At 43.5% G+C, this 20046-nt stretch overlaps 3 protein-coding genes and 1 non-coding gene across 5 annotated transcripts in view; 3 read left to right on the top strand and 1 right to left on the bottom strand.

The window, feature by feature from the left end:
• The window catches only part of LOC131106821 (pleckstrin homology domain-containing family G member 1), a 32767-nt gene extending 21283 nt beyond the window's left edge, over positions 1-11484 (top strand). For both annotated transcript variants that reach the window (XM_058056262.2, XM_058056260.2), the window contains exons 5-17: positions 1197-1243; positions 2805-2955; positions 3177-3308; positions 4294-4476; positions 4555-4650; positions 4765-4851; positions 5121-5154; positions 5615-5710; positions 5790-5851; positions 6106-6297; positions 6370-6489; positions 6579-8364; positions 9209-11484. In XM_058056262.2, coding sequence (XP_057912245.2) covers positions 1197-1243; positions 2805-2955; positions 3177-3308; positions 4294-4476; positions 4555-4650; positions 4765-4851; positions 5121-5154; positions 5615-5710; positions 5790-5851; positions 6106-6297; positions 6370-6489; positions 6579-8364; positions 9209-10152 — 3930 coding nt within the window. In that variant the 3' untranslated portion in view covers positions 10153-11484. The remainder of the gene's footprint in view (positions 1-1196; positions 1244-2804; positions 2956-3176; positions 3309-4293; positions 4477-4554; positions 4651-4764; positions 4852-5120; positions 5155-5614; positions 5711-5789; positions 5852-6105; positions 6298-6369; positions 6490-6578; positions 8365-9208) is intronic.
• Positions 11485-12042: 558 nt separating this feature from the next.
• On the top strand, positions 12043-16190 carry tcp1 (t-complex 1). The gene is made up of 12 exons (XM_058057647.2): positions 12043-12201; positions 12651-12736; positions 12808-12936; positions 13210-13307; positions 13375-13485; positions 13559-13740; positions 13965-14091; positions 14791-14966; positions 15058-15181; positions 15264-15456; positions 15536-15699; positions 15841-16190. The coding sequence occupies exons 1-12, from the start codon at positions 12129-12131 to the stop codon at positions 16052-16054; spliced, it is 1677 nt and encodes a 558-aa protein (XP_057913630.2). The 5' UTR covers positions 12043-12128; the 3' UTR covers positions 16055-16190.
• LOC131107691 (small nucleolar RNA SNORA29) lies at positions 12446-12582 on the top strand. Its single transcript, XR_009120307.2, has one exon. It is a non-coding gene; the product is annotated as a small nucleolar RNA SNORA29 (small nucleolar RNA).
• Positions 16188-19870, bottom strand: acat2 (acetyl-CoA acetyltransferase 2). Its single transcript, XM_058057648.2, has 9 exons — positions 19715-19870; positions 18738-18872; positions 18495-18676; positions 17949-18066; positions 17714-17857; positions 17479-17601; positions 17244-17398; positions 17056-17166; positions 16188-16996 (listed from the first exon to the last, which is right to left on the bottom strand). The coding sequence occupies exons 1-9, from the start codon at positions 19776-19778 to the stop codon at positions 16826-16828; spliced, it is 1203 nt and encodes a 400-aa protein (XP_057913631.2). The 5' UTR covers positions 19779-19870; the 3' UTR covers positions 16188-16825.
• Positions 19871-20046: the final 176 nt, after the last annotated feature.

Below are 20046 nucleotides of genomic sequence, written 5' to 3'. Positions count from 1 at the left end.
TCAACCAAAAAACGATAATCATGTTGCATAATCCTGTCGACTAACAAAGACAACAATATTCATCAGAATTATATTTTGTTGTATTGTAGCATGGAAATGCATTGCATCATACTCTGTTTAAATTACATAGTATTTGCACAACAATAATAATAATTCATACATAACAAATGGTCATAAGTAACAAATTAATAAATATTTTTTTAACACCACTTTACAATAAGGATGCCATTTGGGTTTAAAAGCCTAAGCAAACTAAAATTTCTAATACTTAATTTTTTTGTAAAAAATTATATAAATTATACATGAATGCAGACGAGATTATAGCATTACTTTTGACTCAAAATACAATGCCATTATACCATATTGTAATCTTCTGCATTCTGTGTATGCTAGCGTACCCGCCTCCACCCCCCCACAAAGACAAAGAGACTGTATGACTGACAAAAAGGCTCACTCCGTTCATCCCTTTGTTCTATAGAACAACCACGCCAAGGGTGAACCCTTTTCGGCAGGCGAGGAAAGCAGACACTCATGCACGTGGCAATATACCGAGACCGGCAAAATGATCCAGTACATTTTAATTTATGAATTGATTTAGGCCAAGCCAAGACATTTTTTTCTGAACGTTTTAACCTCGTCTTGTGACACCCCTGTAGAATTTGTTATGTCGGGGTTTTTTTCTTCATAACCCTAACAAGCAAATAGTGATGCAAATATCACCTTCTAGGCAAACAAAAGTGGCCACATGCCATAGAGTTGCCAGGAAAAGTCGATGCAGACTTTTGATGAAGTCATGCCGCCTAACATACGTTTGATGTTCAGCGAGGCGGCGTGCAGGGTGAGAAACGTCTCAATTAAAGGGGCGGGGCGCTTCTATCAGGGGATATTTAATCCCAGCACTCACAGGCGAACTTAAAAGACTTTAAACCATACGCTAGTCATGCTTATAATAAAGACGCTGTATTTGTCTGGGTTCTACTGCACGGTGCCCCTTTGACTTAAAAAAAAAAAAAAAAGCTCTGTCAGCACGTTTTGCAAGTGGTTCTTCCTCACTTATTTTTAAACACAGGTTGATGAGTAAAATTACCACGCAGACAGACCACATTAAAATGAGTTTTATTTTAAGCAAGGCTTCATTTAAGTGCGTTTCCTGTGACATATATTTGTCATTTCATTGACACTTTTTTTCATTCCAGAGTGAAGAATTCCACATTTACACCCAGTACTGCACCAACTACCCCAGGTAAGATTGAAAACATTGTTTTGCCATTAAAAAATAAAAAAAATGTAAGTTAACCACTGTATAATATGACTAATCAAATTACGTGACATGAAAGTGGAATTTCCTGTTCTATGGTCATCATGACAATTTCCCCTTCTTGTCCGGGCTGGCATCAGATAAAGACTTTTGAGGCTTGCAGTGCAATATGTGTTTCTGTCAACATCATCCTGTTGTCACTGTCGCCCTGATCTCATCTCCACGTTTCTTCCCAGCGTCTCAAATAACACGGATGTGTATGACCGTCAATGTGTTAGCTTCTCGCTAAGGAGTCAAATTGTCTGCTTGCACTTGTGCCTCGGGGTCTCCCTCCCTCGCTTCTTTCCTCCCTCCTTTTTTTTTCTTTCATTCTTTTATTCACTGCTTATTGACAGACTTACAGCGCCCGTTGATGACAGATGGGGTATTTCTGTTGTCATCTTATCAGACCTACTTCTACTAATGTTTTATTCTTCTCTGCATGGGTGGGTGGTCCTACGGGACACCTGTACGGAATAATGTGACATTGTGCAATCATTTAGTGGGGAACGTGAGGCTTTTTTTATGCCAATGAGATACAGTGCATCCACCGAACACACACGCCTCACCCTCAAGCGACAATTTCTATCCATGGTGTATGTTAATCCCCATCAGATACAATTAGCACACTCATCATGAGTCATTGAATACTGAGATGTGTGTGTGTGAGTGCATGTAAAAGACTACTGTCAGTCTTTTTCCCCACATCCGAACCACAGCTGGTGACCCCAGTTTAGGACACATAGGACAAACACACACAGAAGTGCAGGAGACGCTAACTCACGCACGTTAAAAACACGCACACACACACTGAGGTTGCAGATGTATTGAGGTCATGTAGGGCTCCAAGGTCGGGTTTCCTCCAAGAACAATGTGCAGCTTGTGTCGAGCCGCACTGGAATTTAGACATGCAGAGATGCATACGCACAAACACACACACACACACACGGACATTTTAGGCTACTTATAAGGGTCTTTCATTTAACCACTGTACACACACACAGTCACTTTACATCATTGGAAATGAGCAGGATTGGGAAAAAGCTACACAGCTGACCAGTATGAAAGTTTGTGGAGGTGTGGTACATGTGTCGGGGAACATTTTGATGCAAATGTGACAAAAATGCAGATCGGGGATATTCAGGACTAATACACAGGAAGCTAAATAGCTAGGCAATGAGACAACTGTTCCATAGAACAAAAGCATGCAGTCTCTTTGTCTCGGTGGGGGGTGGAGGCGGGCCCGTTAGCATAAACACACAGCACAGAGTGTAACATAGTAGAGATTGCGTTGGCATGTATTTTTTCATTGTACTTTACGAAAAAGTAAAGTTCAAATTTTGTTCTTGTGGACCGGATCTTGTGTATCATCTTGTTTCCTGACACCGCTATTATCAGTAGTATGATTTTAGTATATTAAGGAAGTATAATATACAGTACATATACAGTACTATGCACTTGCCCAATTACAGTTTACAGTTTACGCCTGTAATTATTGACTCGGCAGGTCGGTGGCTGTGCTAACCGAGTGCATGAGGAACAAGGCGTTGGCCAAGTTTTTCCGCGAGCGCCAGGAATCTCTGCGGCACTCCTTGCCCCTGGGCTCCTACCTGCTGAAGCCAGTGCAGCGGATCCTCAAGTACCATCTGCTGCTTCATGTACGTCTGAACGGTTGAAATGCCTTCATACAGAGCATTTGGTTGCATGTGCACAACATCAGACTTTCTTCTGTTCTATTGTTGGAGCCAAATGTTGAGACATACGGCACTCTGTGTGAATTTTGCCATGCTTTAAATAGATAAATAGATGCATGGATATATCTTGACATCGCTTTGTGGCAGCAATGCAACTGCTGACTGGAGTTGTTTGTGTGTCACAGGAGATAGCCAACCATATGGAGAAGGACACAGAGACGTATGAGGTCGTGCAGGAAGCCATAGACACCATGCAGAGAGTAGCCTGGCACATCAATGACATGAAGAGGAAGCACGAGCACGCTGTTAGACTGCAGGTATGGCAGGCTGACAGTTCAAACAGTGAGTCTCTTGAACATTTTTATAGCTGCAATCACATGCCCGATTCAGGGCTTTTTCAACGAGCCAATTTTTTTTGGGTTCAGTTGAATGATGTGAACTCAGGCTTGGACTGAGCCAAGGCTCTGATCCTCCTCTGCACGTCTTACGCAAGTCACAGTATTTTCCACTGGGCTAATGATGGCCTTGCATAAGGAGAACACATAAAAGCTTTGCTTCTTCTATCAGTTGGACACCAAAACGGTCAGATGAATCCTGGTATGTGTGCAATCTTTTGGTTATTATTGAAGCAAATGACAACCTTTAAAATCACAAGTTTTAGTTCATTTCCATTCACGCTATACAACCTTAGGGTATTCATGGTGAAGAGATTCTTTTATGTGCAGAACAGTGGTCAGGTTTATTTGGCCCATGTGCAGATTTCGGGCTTTGAGTTCTCAGCATATCTTCAATTTTAATGAAAGATGCCCTGTGGGTACATTGTGGTCATCTCCAATTATGCATTTCTGGATTTATACATTTCTCCAAAATTGATTTTCTTAAGGAAAGTTATACAAAATTATTTATTCATATAAATTTGTTGTTTATTTTTGTCATCTTTTTTCCCCCAATTGTATCAGTCTTACAGAAATATGGTAATATGGTAATAATGGTAATATGCTTGAAATCCACTAACAACAAAAGAAAAATCATAAAGCAGTGTGCTATCAATATGAACTTTTTTCCTTATTCAATTCAATTCTCCTGGTACAATTTTTCTTGTAGTATTATGTCTTTATTTTCATAATTTTATGACTTTTTTGTGTAATAATATGATACCTTTTATCCAACAAAATTTTCCTAAAATTGCAACTTTATTCTTTATTTGTTTTTTTCATGTTTGTGTTCTCCTATAATATTTTGTCTTTATTTTGATAAAAAGCTACCAACAAACCCTCCTTCTGTTCATCTGTTGCCATGCAGGAAATCCAGAGCTTGTTAACCAATTGGAAAGGCCCTGATCTGATCGGCTATGGAGAGCTGGTCCTCGAAGGAACGTTTCGTCTGCAGCGAGCCAAAAACGAGAGAACGCTGTTCCTGTTCGATAAGCTCCTGCTGATCACTAAGAAACGAGAAGAAACCTTCACGTACAAGGCCCACATCCTGGTCGGTCCCCATTGCGACATCATGTGACGCTTTTGGCCAAAGTATTTCAAACCCTGACGTCTCATTGCTCCTTTGCAGTGCTGCAACCTCATGCTGGTGGAAGTCATCCCTAAAGAACCGCTGAGTTTCAGCGTGTTTCACTACAAGAACCCTAAACTACAGCACACGGTCCAGGTATCCGAATATTCCATCAGCCATTTTTGTTACACTATTCATCATTTTAAACTGAAAGGGTTTATCCCCAACATGCTCTTATCTTCACTGTGATGTTCTTTACACTGCCTCCAGGCCAAATCCCAGCAAGATAAGCGCACGTGGATCTTACACCTGAAGAGGCTCATACTTGAAAACCACCCTGCCAAAATCCCTGCCAAGGTAAAAACGGCTTGTCTGCTGACTGTGTTCCCTTTTGTTAAAAATCCTGTGAGTAGGAGGTGCAGTGATTTATGCCTCCTACTTCCCCTTTCCTTTCCTTTATCCTCATATGATCCACTATAGTAAATTACCTGTTCAATTATTTTCTAGAAACTGTTTTGCTTGAATTTTCTGCTGCCATTACGTTTAAATGTGGGGGTTTTGGTGCCACCTAGTGTGAAAATCCGCTGCATAACGTACTGATCTTGCCCTCTGCCATTTTTTTCTAGGCCAAACAAGCCATTCTGGAGATGGATGCAATGCGTGAGTGTCAAAATGTCATGATAATTAATTAGAAAAATCAATACAGACATCACTCCATCGCAGTCCTTCAAAAATGTATTCATTATAAATGATGGCTTTTCCGTGCTAGATTATGGTTTATTATGAGTAAGAAATTCTTGAAAGTGTTCTACATGACATGAGTGGAAAAAAGGTCTTCTGCCAGTGTGGAAGTGATACATTTTCCCTGTTCCTCACACCATTTGAAACCGTTTCTAATACATAAATTGGAGAAGCTAATAAGTTCAGTAGCTTGCTATGCTAGTGCCGGCTGTAAAGGTGACTATAGGGGTGTTACGTCATGTCCACACGTATGGCAAAAACTGTATTTAGAAAATCCTAAAAAGGTGTTTTTGTTTGTTAATATTGAATTGCAGAAATTCACATCGCGCAGTCAGATCCGGAATGAATTAACTGCGAATTAATCCTCTTTTTCCTCCAGACCATCCTGGATTTCACTTCAGCAGTCCTGATAGCGACAAAAAGGATTCTCCTCAGGCAAAAGAGGGCCCCACCCCTCGAAGAGGACGCAGGAAAGGTAAGAATTGTATTTTCGGAACAATTCGCATCATCAAACCAGGAATAAAACCACAAAATTATTCATTTTTTATCCTCAGAACCTTTGTCAAAATTACTGAAGAATGCCAGACAGAATGCTGCCAACACTGATGGTGAAAAGGTTGGTCTTAAATGGAAAATGTATAATGAAATACCACAAATGCTCCTCATGCACTTAAAATTATTATTAAAAAAGTAAAAACATGATGTTGTTACAAGCAATAATAAATGGAAAAGTATGAAAGTTACCGTAAAAGCTGCCTTGGTGTTTTAATAAGTACCATCTAAAGGGTTAAAGTCAAAGTAACAAGAACACCTACGCAGGCATTGACGCTTACATAACAGAAATAACAATTTTATTTTCCTTTATCCTAGCGAACAAGTCTGGGCGCAACCCTGCTCTCTCCGGTGTCCCAGCTGGCTCTGGGAACGATAGGTCGCAGCCGCAGTCTCATCAACCAATCACAGGAGTCCTTGGACCCTGGTGACCACTACGACCACAGTGATAGAGAGGAAGGGGAGGAGCCACATCAGCAAGATGCTGATGATGAGGATGATAGCGGCCTGGTATGTGTAAGACCAGCATTTAATTAGCAGTATGGCCCCTTCTGGCGCTAAAATGTCTGATTCTTCATTCAGGGAGGTGGGAAAAGGTTGCGAGTCCCAGGTAAAGGCAGTAGGAAGAGGCTGAACCCTCAAGCATCTGTGGACAGTATCGAACAGTGGAAAGCCTTCAATATGAGCGCTTCAGATCTACAGGTATGGCATTGTTCCTCAATTCTTCGTCATTGTTTCAAATTTTGCACCTTATCATCACATTGCTCTCATTGCCATGCCCATCCTTTCAGAGAGCCAGAGAATCCCTTGTGAGGGACGCAAGTCACCACCCTCCACTTCGCAGGATCCCTCATGTCACAGAAGAACCCCCAGAGTCCCCGATCCCATCAGTGGTCGTGACAGATAGTGATCACTCTGTTCGGAACATTTGGGCAGACCACCGAGCTCGCAGGGCCATGTTCCCCACCAGACAGAGAACAATGCAGCCTGACGATGACGACGAGGACATCTACCAGATGTTTGTTCCGACAGAACCAACCGGACCAGAACCTGAAGTGCCCTCAGAGAGATTGGATGCCACCTTGTCTCCGAGAATGGCCAGGCCGTGCAGCTGGCATGTAGAACAGCTCCCGACTATGCAGACTGAACCTCCGTCGAGTGGAAGCAGGGTTCTGCGAAGGGCGAGCAGTGTTGGGGAGAATGCGACAGAGGTTAAGAAAAGTCCGGATGACAACCAGCCTGGTCACAACCTGGAAGTGATACACACAGAATCCTCCAGCAATGACATATCTGGATCCTCGTCAGCTGAACAGCTAACGATGGATGATATTGAAAATGTATATGACAACATCAGCTATGAAGACCTTAAGAGAATGGGCCTTATCAGAAGAGATTCAGAGGAAATACGGAAAGAACCTTCTGATGTACACAGCTTACATAGCCAACCAGCAATGACGCCTAACGTTCCAGAGGTCCTTGACACCACAGAGCCTGCCATCAAATTAGAGAGCAACCAGTTCTCAACTCAGGAAGGGAAGCCAGCTGAGACATCTGAGCTGAAGATAGTCGAGGAGAATATCTATGACACCATTTGTTTTAGGGATCCTCCATCAATAGAAGTCAAAGGAATTAAACCTGATCACCAGAGAGACAGTCTGCCGGCTTCTGAACAGGACTTAAATGGAAGCATCCGAGCGTTTGTATCGGAGGAGAGTCTCCGCTTTGGAGACGATGAACGACCAGGAGCCCTCAATCTAGAATTCTCCTCATCATCTGCTTCTATTGCCTCCCAACATTCACAGAAAGGAGATCAAATGTCAGAGCATGTTGATGAGCTCTGGAATGACTTGGAAAACTACATCAAGAACAACGAGAGGAAAGCCGACCGACTGCCTGCTGCTTTCCCAGTCAGTGCCATTGAGTCAACCAAGACGACATCCCCAGTCAAAACCAGTCTTGGGGCAGATCCCCAAGGAGCCATCCATCCAACGAAGACCCCCCCAGCAGAACAACCTAAACCTCCTCCTATGCGCTCGTCACAATCCTTCACCATCCCAGTCATCAACCTCCCTGACCTTCAAAGTGACGGAACCACTGAAGACGATCACCCGAGTCCTGTTCCTAGTCCACAACCGCTTCCAGTCCCACCAGAGCCCCTCCCTGGCACAGTGAAGAGCATCCGCAACAGACTGGCTCGCCTCAGTAGCGGCAGCTTCCGACTTGAGGACGATGACCTGGTGGAACTTCCTCCAAAAACCCCTCCTCAGACCGTAAATCCTATCAAGGATCTCCATACTTTGTTTCCAGGGCAGCTCGCAGGTCTGGATTCACAGCTGGCCTCCTCCTCTCTGCTGCTGGGTGAATCAGTGGACTTTCCTCTAGAACTTATGGACAAAACCAAGAGTCGTGTCTTTCTGATGGCACGGCAGTATAGCCAGAAGATAAAGAAAGCTAATCAGCTGCTGCGTATGAGGAGCATGGATCCTGGGGACTCTTGTGGTCGACCGAGAGCTGACAGGAGGCAGAAAGACCTGGCGGCCATCTTAGAGGAAAAGAAACAAGGAGGAGCTGCTATAGGTAACACAAAAACACACTTCACAATAAGAAAGTCAAAATACAAGCAATTTCTCATAAAATAATTCTCACTGGTTGAAACACTCAAAAAGGTTAAAACCTTCCTTTTGAATTTTAATGATCAACCCACAGATTGGAGACAAGAAAGTGATTCACGTATTGCACTCCTGTGACCAGTGTCCCGTCGTACTGTAGTGTTTTTGTGTCCTTGCGAAAACATAATTCAGCACTACTTCTGCTGCAGTCCTGCTTTGAACCAAAGATTCATTGACAGTATTCCATAACAGCGCCGTATGGCCGCATAATGTCTAGATTCCTTCAGCATGTCCTTCAGAAGTCCAACCTTCAAGCTAAACAGACACAACGGAGCGGCATGAAGGAGGTTGACTGACAATAGTCTACAGCCAATCAGGATGCAGAGGACAATGGGCGGTGCAGACAGACCAACAATTGAAAAGACAGACACTCAACTTTCTATAATGTAGTAGTTCTTAAAGGGCCAGGCTCAGCCTGTAACACTGTTCATATGCTGTAATAAAAAAGAAGCACTGTATTTATCATCATATGATACATCCCAAAAATATAGTGATAAAAGCTAAGATCCACCCATCCCGAGGTGGCAGTTTTAGTACAGATGAAGAAAATTATGGTCTCTTTGCATTTGGGCTAAGTCGGGCAAAGAACCACCAGATTCTGCATGATTGCAGTGGAACAGTATTTTTCTGGTATGTCATAACTTTTCAGGAGTTAGACTGACAGGTTCAGGATAGTTTGACCTTGGTGTAGTTCCATTCTACCCATTGTGTGATTTAAATAATCCTGTTTCTATCTTGTATTCCGTCTGCAGGTGCAAGGATAGCAGAGTATTCCCAGCTCTATGACCAGGTCATGTTCAAGGATTCTTCCGCAACAGCGCACCACAGCCACCCGGGTCTATCGTCTTCTCCGTCGATGCCTGAGACCTCCCTGGAGGAGGAATGGCTACACTCCACCTACAGCAATGGAGAGCTTTCCAGCTTCATGTCTTCTTCCGGCGATGTGCGCAACACAAGAGCCTCATCCACGCCTCAGCGCAAACTTACAACTTCCTGCTCCATCCCTTCTCTGAAGATGGCCCCGGTTTCCCCGAGCTCACCACCATCACAGAGATGGAGTTCGTGCATATCGGCGCCCAGCGAGAAAGACGAGCATGTGTACAGTACCATCAAGAGACAGCCTGCCTCTCCAACAAGACACTGTCAGTCAGTCAGCTCTTTAAGTAGCCAGCAATTGGAGAATAACCAGTCTGGACTGATATGTAATGGACCTGCTGTAGAAAGACTCCAAGGTCCCTCTTTGGGCCGCGCTGGTCGGCAAAGCAGCCTCCCGGAGAGGTCCACCCAAGGAGATTCAGATCTCACCTTACATGACGGCCAACATGTACTTGTCCTGAACCGAGCGTCCGCCCTGAGCATCCTCACCGCCACCCAGAACTACTTCGCCAACTTCAAAGACAATGGGGACGACGACGACTATGTGGAGATCCGCTCCGAGGACGAAATCGAACCAGAGCAGAGCGGGATGACACAGCAAAGTTGCAGCTCCGTGGCAGGTCTTTCATATCCAAACAGGGGTCTCGTCCATTCCCGGAGTTTGCCGTGCACGCCAGTGCACTCCTCTGACCCGCTGACGTCGTTGGATCGTGAGCAACTGGAGAAGTACCTATGGAGTGAACCACAGCAGAACCAACCCAAAATTGTCCAATCTCTGAGGGAAAAGTTTCAATGTCTGAGCTCCAGCAGCTTTGCCTGAGTCAACTCAAAAGCCAAATATATTACACCGCAGACGTTGCAACAGTCCCTGCTTCTACTATTACTACTACTACTACTACTACAAAGAAAAGGGAATATAACAAATGTAGCACATGTTCTAAGTAAGCCAATTTCTTAACACTGTACTGTATATATAAATATTAACTCTATTTTATGCTTCGGAGTAAAGAGCACAGGATGTTGTTGTTGAACAATGGCGCTTTGAATCCTACCTGCAGGCTGCCTTAGCACTTCCTTTCTTCTCATGAAGTAATCCCACGTTACACAAAAGGATCTTCTTCTGTAGAGACCTCCTATTAGTCTTTTTAGCTTATTTTAAATCAGCATTTTCAGCACCTAGCCACACATCCAAACCGTCACATCAGCAGCTTTACAAATTGCAGCGGATATGCTACCCAGGCTCACTTTGAACAAGCTTTTTTTGCGATAAATCTTACAAAAGTAACATGTTAGATATTACAAATTTAATAGGGTAAGCATAATCAAACATGTGGATTTGTCGTGATAATACAGTCTGTGTCTTAGGGTAACAAAAAAAATCATCATTATAAGAAACATATTTATTTTATCTGGATTTTAATCCGGCACCACACTGATGGTTGATTTAAGGACTACAATACTGTACGGTGTTTTACTTCAATGGAAAGTAAGTGGTTGTGTATCACACTACTGATCAACAGTTACACAGATCTGTTCATTAATAGTTGTCTTACCATATTTCATATCAGCAAATCTACACACTACTCAAAGGATTTTATTTATTCAGAAGCATCCCTTTGATTACTTGTATTACTATTCACGCCAAGGGCAGGTCCGTTACAGGTTGTAAATGAAAGATTAATGTATTTATTAAAAGTTTATTTTGATTTTGGGGGTGTTATTCCGCCACATTCAAATCAAATACTGTGAATGGGTAGTTTTTTTTCCCTTTTGTGCACTGCTTCATACAAGTTCCAAATGTAAAGATAATAAAGATTAAAAAGCACAACATGACGGTAAACTGTTCATATCAGGAAACACAAGTTAAGAATATGAAGTATGTTGTTTTGTTTCATTGTATATTTTCATCCTTGGCTTCACAGATGGGGCTTGCCGGTCTTTGTTGACTCCTTTTTTTTTTTGCACTTCAAACGTCAACTTTGTAAACACTTTGTAAAGATGTACATTTTAGGAAAGTTATTCTTGTATGCCATAGTATGCTTTACAATGCTCTCAAGTTTAAGTTAAGTGTACTGTATTTTTTTAATGACCTAGATGTCATTGCTCAACAAAAACAATGTATTGGAGGTAATAAATTCTAAACTGTAAACTCTGTTGTGTGTGTGTGTTTTTTTTATGTCATCATAACATGACGGAATTTTAAATGAATCACAGCAGTGATGCTAAAGATACATTTATTAGGCCATAGAAATGAAAGATACCGATAAGAGAGAAGTAATGTAATTTATGTGTTTATTAGGATAACACAATCAAGTGTGATTTATATATTTTAAATGAAAAATCATTTGTTAAAATGTTAAAATAACATTAAAAATATTTTATTTTAGCAATTATATGCTGTATATTATCAAAATAAACTGAATAATTATATTTTTAAAGCCCTTCCCACCTCCACAAGCTGATGAATAGCCGCGCTTGTATGCAACATGACCAGCAGATGGCGTTATATTACTCCAACAAAATACACGAAGAAGAACCGCAGCTATATGGGAAATGTAGTTTATATAAAGTAAAATCAACGAAAGGTACTATTAATTCGACATTGGAGCTTTTATTTTAAGCAGATAGATCCAGTTTAATCTATATATTTGGTGAGAAATGTGAAATTATTACATTTTTGTATCTGAAAATGCATATTAGCGTTTGCGTTCTGGAAGTTTCCGATTAAGGCCGGTTTACCCATAATGCACTGCGCCGTGGCTTCCTTTCTTCTCGGGTGTGTGGTGGCGGACTAAAATGTCGCTACTGGAAGGTCCCTTAAACGTGCTCGGCCAGAGAACGACTGGCGAGTCGGTTCGCACTCAAAATGGTGAGTTGTTGAGCTCATTTACGCCGTATTTCCAATGTGTTTCTTTTAAGTGAACGCGCGCCGTAATGGCTGACAACAAAGCCAGTTCCCTTTCTCCAATGTATAGCACACGTGTGACGCTACATGCTAACGCTAGCTTGTATCGAGTTGTGTGCTCGTGTTGCCTATTTAAAAGTAACCCTGACATCTCCGCCATAGCTGTACATGTTCCGCTAATCGCCGACCTTTTTTATTATATTTTGCTAATCCCATTTCAGTACCTTCCACTCGTATTGTAATGAATGGATGGCTATGCTAATGGGATAGAACAACTCTGTCATGGTCTGAAGGTGTGGCTACCTCTGTGTTTCCTCACCCAATAAAATGACAGAATAATAGCAATATTAGAAATTGTCTATCAATGTGGTTTATATTGTCTATGTTCAGCGTGAATTTCTTTGTCATTTCAGTCATGGCCGCAGCATCCATTGCCAACATTGTCAAGAGCTCCCTTGGCCCAGTGGGTCTTGATAAGATGTTGGTGGACGACATTGGGGTAAGTTGCATCCATCATATTTTTTTTAGTGTCTCTGTAGGACATATTCATTCTGTTCATTCATCAACCAGGACGTGACCATCACCAATGATGGTGCTACTATCCTGAAGTTGCTGGAAGTGGAGCACCCGGCTGCTAAAGTCCTCTGTGAGCTGGCTGACCTGCAGGACAAGGAGGTCGGGGACGGGACCACTTCGGTGGTGAGTGGGCTCCGTTTGCAAATAGAATCGTGGAATATCCTGTTTTAGTACCACACATGTGCCGTATATACCACGGGTGTGTGGCTATGCTAACAGGAAAGAGAAACTAACCTCCATCTGTGTCTGAAGAGGACAAGCAGCCTCATCTCTGCTTCCTCAAATGAAAGGATGGGACATTATTAAATTGCAATGTGTAATGAAATCCATTAGGCTTTACACATGCAGTATGTACAGTATTATTGCTAATTGATTAATCATGTCCATCTATGCTAGGTCATTCTTGCCGCAGAGTTGCTGAAGAGCGCAGATGAATTGGTCAAGCAGAAGATTCACCCCACGTCGGTCATCAGTGGATACCGCCTGGCTTGCAAGTAAGGTTTCCTCACTAAAAAAAGTTGCTTCTGACTCCGTTTGTGTGACGTGTCTGTTCTTGTTCAGGGAGGCGGTGCGCTACATCAACGAAAACCTCACCATTGGGACAGACGACCTAGGCAGGGAGTGCTTACTCAACGCAGCCAAGACCTCCATGTCCTCCAAGATCATCGGAGTGTATCCTTTCTGCTTTGATGTCTGAGATAGAATTAACCCGATGAACCGTTGCTGCCTTAATCTGGAAACTCAGTGACGCAGACTTCTTCGCCAACATGGTGGTGGACGCCGCTCTGGCTGTAAAGTTCGTGGATGGGAAGGGTATAGCCAAATATCCTATCAACTCCGTCAACGTGCTGAAAGCGCACGGTCGCAGCCAGAAGGAGAGTTTCTTGGTGAACGGGTATGCGCTCAACTGCACCGTAGGATCGCAAGGTATGTCTGTTCCTCGGTTGCCAGATTTCCCATTTCTTTTTTGCTGCTCTGTCCTACATGATGACACGTGCAGTGATACGCGTGGGATACAGCACACCGGCTCGGGGAAGATTGTTGTCAGGGTGCTTCATGACCCATGACGTCTCTGTCCTGACCACACGCTCTCATTCAAGCTCTTCTCAAATGCGACTCTTAATGTGTCTACATTCTCCTCCTAACCAAAGGCATGATAAAGCGTGTGGTCAACGCCAAGATCGCCTGTCTGGACTTCAGTCTGCAGAAGACTAAGATGAAGATGGGGGTCCAAGTCGTCATCAATGACCCTGAGAAGCTTGACCAGATCCGACAAAGGTGTTTTTTTTTTCTTCCTCTCTTCCTTCAGAAATCATCCCATTTAAATTTGCTGTGTGACTTAACCAATAGTCGACACAGTGATACGCGTGGGAAAGACTAACATCAGCTCCTTCAAGTCCAGCTGGCAGTGCTTCTCAGCTGTTGGTCTACTATGTGGGGCTGTACATATGGATGTCGGGTTGCAGGTTGACTTCCAAGCTCCATGCTAAGCCTTTTATTAGTCATACGGGCAATATGTGATGTGACATTAGTACAGGCATTGGTATGACCGCCTAGTACATGGGTCTGCTCCCTGTGCCTCCTTTATCCTTCTACTGTGGCTCCAGACTTATTAGTATCTTCTGATGTCATCATGTTCTGGTCAACTACTTATTAGGGTTTGGTTAAACTGTTATTTTTATAATCGATTAATCTAGAAAACATTTTTTCGATGCAACACAAATTAGTTCTTTCAATACATTTTCATTAAGTTGAAAAATGAATTGTATTGAACAATATAACAAAGTGCCCAATGGAATCCTATCATAAAAAATAGACTCTTTCCCTTTAATAAATACAACTGTACAATCTGAATGAAAACACAGGAAATGACGTATCTACTGACTTCATGTGGGAACTATTCATCCAGCCTCTTAACTGCATCGTTGTTATTGACAGGAGCCAAGACTGACTAATAAAAGCAAACGTTTGTTCCAGGGAGTCTGACATCACCAAGGAAAGGATCCAGAAGATTCTGGCGTCCGGGGCCAATGTGGTGTTGACCACTGGTGGCATTGATGACATGTGCCTGAAGTACTTTGTGGACGTGGGGGCCATGGCAGTAAGGAGAGTTCTCAAGAAGGACCTCAAACGCATCGCCAAAGCCACAGGCGGTATGAAGCTGAAAGCTGCCCCCCCCCCCCCATCTTTTTTTGGTAACGGTGTTGTGATGGTGTTTGCCCCTGTCTCCCCTCTCTCCATCAGCCATCCTTTGCCCATCTCTGACCAACTTGGAGGGAGAGGAGACGTTTGAGGCCACTATGCTGGGCCAAGCCGAGGAAGTCGTGCAGGAACGTGTCTGTGATGACGAACTCATTCTTGTCAAGAAGTAATTCTTCTTTTCCAGATGTCGTACTGCCACCCAGTGAAGTGTTAGCATCTTCTAACGTTTCCTACTTGTGTACTTTTAGCACCAAAGCACGTACGTCAGCTTCCATCATTCTACGCGGCGCCAATGACTTCATGTGTGATGAGATGGAGCGTTCACTGCACGACGCACTCTGCGTGGTCAAGAGGGTGCTGGAGTCAAAGTCTGTGGTCCCAGGAGGGGGCGCTGTGGAGGCGGCCCTGTCAATTTATCTGGAGAATTACGCTACTAGCATGGTAAGCACCGGGAAAAGCTGTTATGTTCCTGGACGTCAGTTGCAGTGCAATAAGGTTTTTTTGAATCACGTGTTTTTAGGGCTCCAGAGAGCAGCTGGCCATCGCAGAGTTTGCCCGGTCGCTCCTCGTCATCCCCAAAACGCTGGCAGTGAACGCAGCGCAGGACTCTACCGACCTGGTGGCCAAACTGCGAGCCTTCCACAATGAAGCTCAAGTTAATCCTGAACGCAAAAATCTGAAGTGGTGAGTGTTTCCTTTCATACTTAAGACCAACAGCTGAAGCAATACAACACAAGATGGCTGACTGTTGTTGCTGTTAGTTATAAATGTGATTCCCTCCTACTCATATGGCATACTTATTATATTTAACTAATTATCGTGCAGGATCGGCCTTGACCTGTTGAACGGCAAACCCAGGGACAACCGCCAGGCCGGCGTGTACGAGCCCACCATGGTTAAGACCAAGAGCCTCAAATTTGCCACCGAGGCGGCCATCACCATCCTGCGTATCGACGACCTCATTAAGCTGTTCCCCGAGCAGAAGGAGGGCGGCCAGTCGTACAGGGATGCCGTGCAGTCCGGATCTCTGGAGGGTTAACCAAGAGGCTGACAGGTCAACCTTGTTTCCTTACCTACAGAACTCTTCCTGGCTGTTGCTCCAGTGTAGGCTTCGCACTTTGCCTGTTTAGTGTGTGTGTGTGTCCTCCCCCCACTTAATAAAAACTCCATAATGACTGTTTTAGGTTTAATTGCTTTATATCAGGTTATTTACAGGAAGTACTACAGTAGGCAGCGATAACTGCATGGCACAGGAAGAAAGGTGGAATGTCTTCATTTAACAGCACGAGAGAAACTGTTAGCTTTCCAGTGTTGTTAATTAGCACTGGGTGGATAAATGATGCAGGTAGCTTCTATTAAAATACCCTGCTTTAATGGCTGCGGTGTCCATTTACTCAGCTGCAGAGAGTACCAGGCTACCGCGGTAGGTCGGTTGGTTAGCGTACAACGAGAAAAGTAAGGTCACTAGTGTCAGGCAAGTAAACAGTGTTAGATTTCACACCTTAAAGTGCTAATGACACAAATTATAACTCAGTTTTGTCATCCGCCAAACGATTAAAATGAGAAATGATTTTGACCCCACACTCAGTGCGTTACTGTGAAGAGTGATTGACACCAACAGACTATTTAAGACTGGTAGAATAGATCGAGGAGGGATAAAATGACTTGCTGAAAGAGGCTAGAAGTCAAGTAACCGATGCATGTTAGCTAACAATTTACATTGCTAAAAAACACTTTGCGGCATTGGGTATTTTTCCATTAACATGTTTGTGTCATAAGCAATTTAAGTGTACATTTTAAAATCCCTGATTCAGACCTTCTCCACGCACATGGCGATGCCCATCCCTCCTCCGATGCACAGGGACGCGACTCCCTTTCTCCCCCCTGTCCTCTGGAGGGTGTGGAGCAGCGTCACCAACACCCTGCAGCCTGACATCCCCACGGGGTGACCCAGTGCAATAGCGCCACCGTTTACATTTACCTGAAACAAAGAATGTTTGAATTTCAGTCGTTTTCTGGGAGCACACCTGCGGCATATACCTTTTCTTCTTTTAGTCCGAGTTCTTTAACCACCGCCACAGACTGTGCAGCGAACGCCTCGTTGATCTCAAATAGATCCACCTGATCCAGTTGCCAGCCTGCTTTCTCAACCTGGTGAAGAACCAGACTCGACGTTACGAGGGTCAATTTGTTTGCCATTTGTCCCATGTAGCGTAGTAATATCTCACCGCTTTCCTGATGGCGGGTATTGGAGCGGTACCCATGATGGATGGATCGATGCCAGCTTGTGCCCATGACACAATCTTGGCCATGGGTGCTATGCCCCGCCTCGAAGCTTCTGATTGGCTCATGAGCACTGTGGCGGCTGCTCCGTCGTTAATACCTTAGTATTAAAATACCATGGCACAAAAAATTAGATCAACAAAAACACAGGAAGTAGAATGTAAATAAAACTAATCTCACCTGAGGCATTGCCAGCCGTGACGGTGCCACTGCTGTCCTTAATGAAGTAGGATTTCAACTTGGACATGCTCTCAAGGTTGCTGCCATGTCGAGGAAACTCATCCACCGTCACTTCCACTGGCCCTAGACATGTTTTCATTTCAAAATGGCCACATGTAATAACTATGATTGCTCCTCCAGCCAGTTAAGATGGACCTCGGTCCATAAACCTAATGACTCAATAAGCCGGGCGTACCTTTCCGAGACTGCACCGCCACTGGAACAATCTCCTGCTGGAAGTATCCTGCTTTCTGCGCCGCTTCGGCTTTGTTTTGTGACCCGACAGCAAACCGGTCCTGTGCCTCCCGACTGATGCCCCACTGCTTGGCCACGTTCTCCGCTGCGACAGGGGGGGGAAAAAAAACAAAAAAAGACGGGTTTGTATAGCTTCTTGCAACAGTTTTCCCACCAGCATTACAACAATGGCACACCTGTGATGCCCATGTGGTAGCCATGAAAGGCGTCCGTCAGAGCATCTGCCACCATGGAGTCCTGCAGGGCGGCATCACCCAGTTTTACTCCTGCCCTCATGTGCAGTGTGTGAGGAGCCTAAGAAGACAGTAACTTTAGTTTTTTTCCCCTATATTTGGCTTACACACACACACACATATATATATATACACACACATATATATATATACATATATACACATACATATATACAGTATATATATACACACATACAGTATATATATATATATATAAAATGCTAATTTTTGTTAAGTATTCTGCAAAATAAGTAAAAATGTAGTGGCAGCGGTTGGCCACCAGAAGATGCTGTTTCTTTTAAAGCGGTGCTTTAAGTATAATGTCACAATCCTATTTTTCATATTGTTAGTGTGGCACTTGCCGTGTAATAAGGGGAAACAAACATTTGAGTAATACATGACATATATTCATAAAATATTAGGTTGTTTTTTGTTCTGCTTTGTTATGAATTAAATTAACCATAAAACAGAAATGTCTGGTGGTCTTACCCTGCTCATACTCTCCATGCCCCCCGCCACCACCACAGTCGACTCTCCAGTCTGGATGGACTGAGCCCCCAGGCAAATAGCTTTCAGCCCAGATCCACACACCATCTGGCAGCTCCACGCTGGTACAGAGTAGGGGATGCCTGCTCCGACACTGGCCTGGCGTGCCGGGTTCTGACCATGACCTGAAAAACAATAGGTTCAAAAAATCTGGGAGGACATGTTGGACGTTCCCAGTGATATTACCTGCTGTCAGGACGTGGCCCATGATGACCTCTGACACATCCTCCGGCTTCAATTCCGCCCGCTTTAGGACATCTTTTATCACCACTGAACACAGGTCATGCAAAGGTACCGTGGACAAAGAACCATTGAGGGACCCTGTGTAAAAAAAAAAAAAGTAGAAGAAAGAAGATAAGTGCGTATTTTATTCCATAATGACTTTTTCAATCATAATGTACTTCATCTTAAAAGAGTTAATAAATTTGATAAAAAATAACTGTTCAAAAATGACTTCCTCTTGTTTATCAGAGACGCTCTATGACATGTAATCTGGTTCAACAAACATCCGATGACCTGCATATAGTGAATAGCCAATCAAAAGAGGGCTCCTTCCGGTGACACGATAAACAATCAACCAATCACAGCCCTCAACCTACCCGGACACAACTGTGAACCAATAGGAGATCGGCATAGTGAAAAACCAGGAACTCACTCATTGACTCAAACTCCGCTCATAAAATACATAATTTCCAGTAGTTTAATACGACTTGCGCGAATGAAATAGTTTCTAGATTGGTCCTACGCAGTAAAAAAGACGAAAACGACAACCCTTACTTTAGGTACGAAGCTCACCGAGTGATATGCTTTAAACGATTAGCTAAGCAGATGAGCAACGTGGGTTCTTTCAGTATTTCAGTGGCACTATAAGCAATCAACCAATCACAGCAACTCGTGAACCAATGGGAGATGAGCATGACCTGACGTCATGAAATCGCTCATTGACAAAGTGGAATGATACAATGATACAAACTCCCGCGAACGAAGACAGCTCATTATCAATGATTTCACCAAATGTAATCAAATGGTTAAGAATAAAAAGACGAGTGAAGACCAAGTGAACGACGAGACACAGTTAAGCGAAATTCAAGATGAAAACAACGGCGCGAATTAAGATGTTTCTAAATGAATGAACGTGGTGTTAAATGTTAAGTATACTTTACCAATTGGTGTCCGTGAGGCAGAAACGATGACAACAGGATGTGTGTCCGCGTTAGATGCCATCATGAGGTTTGCTGATCACGTCCCGGTGTGTACACAGTGCACTGCAAGTGTGCAATCAAGCTGCTGGTCCTGTTTGCCACTCACTCTGACACTTCAGTCACTGTTACTGGAGCGCAACCGCACGCTAGCGCCGCCCTGTGTCCCGGCGAAACAACCGTCATACCCCATACATACACCCAAACGATACATTGCGTTAAAATAAATGTCCCGAACGATACATCATTTTATTTACCTTAGCTTGGAAAATAAAAATAAACTATTTCTGTATTCA

The sequence above is a fragment of the Doryrhamphus excisus genome, linkage group LG19 (assembly GCF_037039965.1).
Source record: "Doryrhamphus excisus strain RoL-2023G ecotype Guam linkage group LG19, RoL_Dexc_Guam_v1.1, whole genome shotgun sequence".
Classification (NCBI taxonomy): domain Eukaryota; kingdom Metazoa; phylum Chordata; class Actinopteri; order Syngnathiformes; family Syngnathidae; genus Doryrhamphus; species Doryrhamphus excisus.
Note: the sequence above shows the minus strand (reverse complement) of the source record. Positions and strands in the feature narration are given on the sequence as shown.

Bases quoted from the DNA above. Each gene is read 5' to 3' on its own strand.
- tcp1 (XM_058057647.2), top strand. From the start codon at position 12,129: ATGTCGCTACTGGAAGGTCCCTTAAACGTGCTCGGCCAGAGAACGACT. The intron at 14,967-15,057 runs GTATGAAGCTGA...TCTCTCCATCAG, and splicing joins CATCGCCAAAGCCACAGGCG to CCATCCTTTGCCCATCTCTG. The intron at 15,182-15,263 runs GTAATTCTTCTT...GTGTACTTTTAG, and splicing joins GAACTCATTCTTGTCAAGAA to CACCAAAGCACGTACGTCAG.
- acat2 (XM_058057648.2), bottom strand. From the start codon at position 19,778: ATGATGGCATCTAACGCGGACACACATCCTGTTGTCATCGTTTCTGCC. The intron at 18,067-18,494 runs GTAAGACCACCA...CTGTCTTCTTAG, and splicing joins GCATGGAGAGTATGAGCAGG to GCTCCTCACACACTGCACAT. The intron at 17,858-17,948 runs GTGTGCCATTGT...CCCCTGTCGCAG, and splicing joins CTACCACATGGGCATCACAG to CGGAGAACGTGGCCAAGCAG.